This window comes from Polistes fuscatus, unplaced genomic scaffold (genome assembly GCF_010416935.1).
Source record: "Polistes fuscatus isolate 324 unplaced genomic scaffold, CU_Pfus_HIC Scaffold3, whole genome shotgun sequence".
Taxonomy (NCBI): Eukaryota; Metazoa; Arthropoda; class Insecta; order Hymenoptera; family Vespidae; genus Polistes; species Polistes fuscatus.
Window position 1 is genome coordinate 6,029,693 of NW_025113107.1, and position 6,646 is coordinate 6,036,338.

General features: G+C 28.4%; 2 protein-coding genes across 2 annotated transcripts; one reads left to right on the forward strand and one right to left on the reverse strand.

Moving 5' to 3' along the window:
* Positions 1-2,026, reverse strand: LOC122519559 (uncharacterized protein YJR142W). The gene is made up of 5 exons (XM_043639089.1): positions 1,872-2,026; positions 1,189-1,286; positions 907-1,111; positions 361-840; positions 1-274 (listed from the first exon to the last, which is right to left on the reverse strand). The coding sequence occupies exons 1-5, from the start codon at positions 1,945-1,947 to the stop codon at positions 144-146; spliced, it is 990 nt and encodes a 329-aa protein (XP_043495024.1). The 5' UTR covers positions 1,948-2,026; the 3' UTR covers positions 1-143.
* A 621-nt stretch (positions 2,027-2,647) lies between these two features.
* LOC122519560 (probable rRNA-processing protein EBP2 homolog) lies at positions 2,648-5,246 on the forward strand. The gene is made up of 3 exons (XM_043639090.1): positions 2,648-2,816; positions 2,899-2,985; positions 3,088-5,246. The coding sequence occupies exons 1-3, from the start codon at positions 2,766-2,768 to the stop codon at positions 3,889-3,891; spliced, it is 942 nt and encodes a 313-aa protein (XP_043495025.1). The 5' UTR covers positions 2,648-2,765; the 3' UTR covers positions 3,892-5,246.
* The last annotated feature ends 1,400 nt before the right edge of the window (positions 5,247-6,646 follow it).

A 6,646-nucleotide genomic window follows, 5' to 3' on the forward strand; every position in this document is an offset into this window, starting at 1 on the left:
ATTGGTAAATAGATATTTCTGATTGTTTAAAAGAATAACATGATTACGCATTCAAACTAAAAGCCAATCCAAATTAAACCGAAAACTTAAGTTGCCTCAGCAACTAAGTCAAATCATGCAAAAAAGTAATTATCTAATTAAACCTAAACTCTTTTTTTTTCTAGAGTCTCAGTTGCTTCTCCATTGGCAGTAATTTTACATTTTTTTAAAGGGTGATTGTACATGGTTTGCAGTGGAACATGAAGGAGTTCCATAATTTGTATGAAGTTAGGCTCTGTAACAGTAATATTAGCATATGTGAAAAATATACCATTAGTATTATTTTTCTTTCCCTTTTAAATCTTATTATTAAAATCTTACCATTCTCTGCAGTAATGTATCCATGTCTAATCAAAAAGTCAAGTACAACTGGTACTGATGTAGTTTTAAAATTTGTAGAAGCTATCCTTTCTAAACATTCATTTACTGGAAGTAATTCGAAAGTTTCTACTTCTCCATCACTATTACTTGGAATAAAATCTGGCGGCAATTCAAGATCAAAAACAAATTCTGTATTGGGAAACAATCCTCTTTCACTTTCAAAGAATAATGAAACACATCCAACACTTTTTAATTTTTCAATAAGATTATTAGGGATACTGGCTTCTTCTCCAGCTTCTTTTATAGCAGTTTCATTAATACCAAAACCAACACTTAATCCACCACTGACCATATTGTCCCAATATCCAGGCCATGTTTGCTTATTAGGACTACGCTTTTGTAACCATATTGACAAACCTTTTATAGGATCCATAACATATCCATTTATATCAACGCCATATTTACGAATTCCAAATAAACCTGTATATATTCAAAATTAGATCAAACTAGAAAATCTTAAATTACATTATAAGTTAATATGCTTACATGTTGCAGATCGATCCATTTTAAATAAAGGTTGCGTATTAAATTGAGCACGGACTTCATAATATTCTTCCCTCCAACCGTGTAATGTTATAAATTTTTCATCCGCCTTCCATTTTCGTAGTACTTCTTCCACACGAGCACTTCTTTCCGCATAGTCCCGGAATGCAGGATTTAGTTGTACATATTCAGGATCCACTTGAAATACCTTTAAATTATAAAAATATTTATTTAGAGAACAAATAATTTCTTTCTATATATAATAGCGAAAGACAAAATACTCACTTGTGGATGATTTAATAACTCTTTCATCACATCTGGTCGTACAAGCCCAACTTGCTGTCCATCGACGACAAAGGCTCTACATTCACCTGCATGGAACCCTAAACATATTTGACTTAATTTAGTAAATATTTTATATATTCCTATAAATATAGCACGAAAAATTGTTTTTTGAATAAATATATATTAAATGATGAAGAGTAATAGTGCATATAGTATTAATAAGCGATGTTTCAAGATATTGTTAAAAGAAAAAAAAAGAAAGTAAACACTATATCATGCAATAATGATATATATATATAAAACCTTAAATAAAGTTATAACATTGTAGACAGTAAAGTCTTTATATAACATATTTAAAGTATTATTTCTAACATCTTTGATGTAACCTTATACTAGTAAATATTTATAATAAAAAATTAATAAATATAAAGTATAATATTAATACAAATTTCATCTCTCGTAAAGTAATTATAATGTTACTTAAATGAAAAGAAAAATAATATAAATGAATCTTAAGATTGTGCAGTGTTTCTTTATTTCAACGAAAGTACGAAGATAAATACGCAACACTTGAAATCAATATCTTGGCGAACAGTATGAAAAACAGCGCGTCCTATATTACTATACGTCTTAGAAGGTGATATTCGTATAAAATAATAAAATTATAGTTTAATTTGACTTACCCGACAGATAAAAGCAATTGACTTTGTTTGCAAGTTTCAATAAACGTGACATTGGATCTGTATGATTATCCGTCATGGTGTTTCGACCTCGTCAGCCAGCTGTGATAAAAAAATCCTGGCATCGAGCAAAAGATACGTCAGATACGTGTTAGATTGGCTTTCTGCGCATCCTATATACTCATTTCTAAATTAAACGTTCTTTCTGATTGGTTAAACGGTTTCTATGGGTCCGTTCTAAACCAATACGACGAAAGATACGTTCAGATACGACTTGACGAACAACTAGTTACTTTAAACGGTTTTTATTTTTTTCTGATCTCCAAAGTCAGTTTATTTGACAAACAAAACTAATTCCAACCAGTAAAATATGAGATTAATGACCTTTTAATTGTATTCCTGATATCATTATATAGGTTATCGGGTTTTTCTCAAAATTGATATGGTAACTTATATAATTTAAATCTTTTTTTAAATATTATTAAAATATGTATAATATATGGTATATCACGATTATTTAGCATTAATATAAAATTCAATACAAAATATCAAAGTAATAATTTACAAGTATAAATTTACAAACATATTATAGCGTTAGGTATAATTGAAATAGTATATTTTTTAAATAACTTATTTAATGTATTATTGCCCTTTAATATTTTTTTTTCTTTTACAACTTTTTCAAAAGCTAATAAATATTTGATAAAAAGAGAAGATTAATGTTCTGATCCATAGAATTTCTAATTATTCCCACTAGAGAGCACCACCGTTTAGGTGGAAGCAGGTAGATACAACGAGTATTAATGAAGCAAAGCACATGGTACGGATTTGTGTATTGTCTGCTTAATTTTTATTATTTAGTTAAATAAAATAATTTAGACACGATTTTCAATTGCAATGACGGCTGTATCTGAATCTGATTCAGAAGTTAATTCTTCGGACGAAGAAGTAAGAATTTTATATTTATTTCTTCTATTGATAAAATCATTTTTCATATACATAACCTTACTTTTTGTTTTTAAATGAGCAGTTACAAGAAGCTTTTGCATCGGGTTTATTAAAACCTGGTCTCAATGCTATTATTGAGACAAATAAGAAGATACACAAGAATAATATTGTAAGTAAAACGTTATATAATATTTTTAAAACATTGTTTCATAATCATAATAAATAATTAACACAAACAAATTAATTTTTAATACTAATTTGAAATGTTTAGAATTTAATGAAGACAAAATTAGAAGAAATAAAGTTAAATTTACCATGGATAGAACGGTTGGATATGGTCAATGCTTTGGCACCATTAGCGCCAGAATTAGCGCTTCAAATGCAAGAACAAGAAGTAAGACGCACTAAACAATTACAAGGAAACAAAAAATTACCTCAATTCGATCCGTCAGAAGATCCAGTTTTAAATGATTTTCGTAGAGAAACAATGTTTCATCGGCAAGCACAAGGTGCTGTTGTTGATGGCATTGCAAGGTTAAAAAAGCTCGGTGTCCCAGTTACAAGACCGGATGATTATTTTGCGGAAATGGCTAAAACTGACAAGCAAATGCAAAAGGTTAAAGAAAATTTGATGAAAAAGCAATTAATTGCACAGAGATCAGAAAAAGTAAGGCAGTTGAGACAACAGAGGAAAATTAGCAAACAGATGCAAGTTGAATCAACTTTGAAGAAACATGCAGAAAAGAGAAAAATGTTAGAAGAAGTGAAAAAGTATCGTAAAGGTATAAGACAAGATTTAGACTTTTTAGATGATAAGAAAAGGTCACAAAATAAGTCAGGTAATAGAAAACTAGATCCAAAAGTTCAAGCTAAGATTAAGATGAAGAATGCAAAGTATGGTTACGGTGGTAAAAAGCGTAATAGTAAGAGAAATACCAAATCTAGTTCAGCTGATGTTTCTGAATACCGAAAACCTCAAAAACCAGGTCAGGGACGTATGGGTAAAGGTGGAAAGACAAAACAGCAAAGGCCTGGCAAGAATCGTAGAATACAGATGAAAGCTAGGAAAAAATGAAACTGTTTAAATATTAAGTATCCCTATTTTTAAAAAGAATACATAAAATAACAAAAATTTGTTATTTTCAATTAAATATGTATATACATGATAACTAAATTCTTGTTATAAGATAAATAACCTAATAATCCTGAACTCTTCACTTTTATGTAGGTTGTTTTCAATCATACAATCGAATAAATATTTTTCGTTTATCAATTATTACTGTTGCTATAATTAAATGACTAGTAAATATCGATTTTAAACAACTGATTGTAGCAAAAACAGTCTTTTTGTTTTAAATCATTCTTTAGTCCTCTAGTGACTTTCTTATTATTTCTAAAGGTATACATTTTAATCGATTACATAACTTGAACGGGACTCATAATCAATGGCTATTTTTAAGCAATTATAATAGATATTAATTTCAAATAATTAATAACCGCCTTTTTATTTTAAAAAATGAATTAACATTATTGTTCTTATTTTTTTTATTCCTATAAGTATAAATTTCAACATCATAAAACTTTTAGCCAATCACATAACGCGAATAATGCTATTTTTCTTATAATCAATAGCGGCTTTATAAAATTATAATTATGGCGTGAAAAGAGTACTTTATGAAAATTCAGTTTAGTGACGATATCGTGGAATTATAACTTCGAGTTCTTCGTCGAAATCATAATTTGTTGTATTTTATAATACTTTACAGTTTTAAAATGTTTCATTTAGATATCTTTGTGAAACAATTTTAACGTGCTTATATGGATAAAAATGAATTAATACGAATAAATCGTAAATTATATTTTGATTGCTTCGAAAGTGCTCAACTGCGTTTCGATCGTTGATCAATAATCTATATTATGTCAATAATATTGATTAAATATTCAACATTTCGTTGGTTTTTATAGTTATCGGTTATTTATTATATAATATCCAAGAAGATTTGCTAATTAATTCAACAATCTGATCTTTCTAAAATAATACGGCAATATACAACATGATACTACAGGTTTGGATTCATATTGAAGGTAATCATTTTTAGTATTTTTTTACAACAATAAGCAGCTCCACATTAAGCATTAATTACAAATCAGACTAAATTTCGAAATAAGATCAATATTTATAAAAATTTTTAATTTTTTTGGTTTTGTTTACTCCCCGATAAAATACACCTTGTATAATTTATAATAGTTAATTTTCGAAAATATTTGTTAGACTGCGATTAAATATGGCGGATTTTGATAATCGAAATAAAAATATTCAATACTCGATTTAACGTGATACGACACATGTTTACACAGTCAATCTGCAATGTTCTTAACTGTCAACGTGTTACGTGGAATAAAAATGTGAAAGCTTTTTGGTGTAATGCATTGATGTGGTAAATCTATTGAGTAATGAGTCGAGAAGATCGTAGCGTGCGTCGCCATCGTGAAGGTAAAAAGTGACCGGAAGAGGAAATTTCTACCGCAATTATTATCACCGCCGAATACCGCAATACCACTAAAGCTATTAGATAAAATTGCACTGAATTATTGAAATTTCCAGAATTTCAAATCGAATTTGTAGCATACATGTCTCTTTAACTCTTTCGGCTATTCGATCGAATTTAACATTTTGTTATATTATTTTTTTTTATCAAGCGAAATTATTCCAATGTGAGGACACCCCTCGATCCGACGCAAGAGGACGGTGCATCGAATTTATATTCCGTGCTTCTAGACTATAATATATATTTTTTTGGATTAATTATCAATCAATTAAGGTAAATCGAACACAGTACTGTACTACAGTAATATTTTCGATTGTTTACATTAAAATACATTTGTTTTAACGTTCCTGGCCAGTGATAACTTCGAGTTTAATATTTTCGTCTAATAAAATATTATATTGAAATTGGTTAATATTCGAAATATATTAATAGATATGTAATTTTTAAATAAATGTATTTTATGTATTATTATTACTTTAATAGTTAAACTATTTATCGTTTAACTTTTTCTTAGCACGAGTTAGTTTTCGTTTTTGTTTAATGAACGTTTTTGTTTAACTGGGGAATTTTGTTAGTTCTGCGTAGAAAAAGAAATACGCTCACTCGCATAAAAAACGGAATTGTCAATAGGGAATCTATAATATTCAGAATATATTATATGAAACAGTAGCATGTGGTTGTTACAGGAATACATGGGTTTCCTACTATTCATCGAAACACCACACTCGATCCCGACTCGACTGTAAAATTGTTCCTCTTCATCCTCCACCTATCTAACCTTATTCTCTTTTTCTTTCTCTCTCTCTCTTTTTGTCTTTTATATACTGCTCGATACGAGATACTGTAATATTTTTTTTGCAATAGCCCGAGGTTATTATATTTAAATCCCAGGGAGTAGTCTCGCATTGTCCTACGTTCTGGTTGATGTGAAAACTCTGGGAATTTTATGTGCCGAAAACATCTGTTTTTGAAGCAAGTTCGTCTATGTTTTACCTTTTCCTTTTTTTTTCTTTTTTTTCTTTTACATTTCTACATTTCGAACAATTACATGTATATGTCAAGATACCAATGAATGGTATTTTTTCTTATATTCTTTATTTATTTATTTTACATATCGCATGTATTAAAAATTTCAATTAAAGCGAACTTATTTACAGATAAATTTACAAAACAATTTCATAATTTTGTTATAACGTGAATTATCAAAATGAATTAAAGAATAATATCAAATAATTTAAATAAAACATGAAGTATTAAAATCATTTAAAGAATAACATTGAA

Bases quoted from the DNA above. Each gene is read 5' to 3' on its own strand.
- LOC122519559 (XM_043639089.1), bottom strand. From the start codon at position 1,947: ATGACGGATAATCATACAGATCCAATGTCACGTTTATTGAAACTTGCA. The intron at 1,287-1,871 runs GTAAGTCAAATT...AAATATGTTTAG, and splicing joins CAATTGCTTTTATCTGTCGG to GGTTCCATGCAGGTGAATGT. The intron at 841-906 runs GTAAGCATATTA...GAATATATACAG, and splicing joins AATGGATCGATCTGCAACAT to GTTTATTTGGAATTCGTAAA.
- LOC122519560 (XM_043639090.1), top strand. From the start codon at position 2,766: ATGACGGCTGTATCTGAATCTGATTCAGAAGTTAATTCTTCGGACGAA. The intron at 2,817-2,898 runs GTAAGAATTTTA...TTAAATGAGCAG, and splicing joins TTAATTCTTCGGACGAAGAA to TTACAAGAAGCTTTTGCATC. The intron at 2,986-3,087 runs GTAAGTAAAACG...TGAAATGTTTAG, and splicing joins AGATACACAAGAATAATATT to AATTTAATGAAGACAAAATT.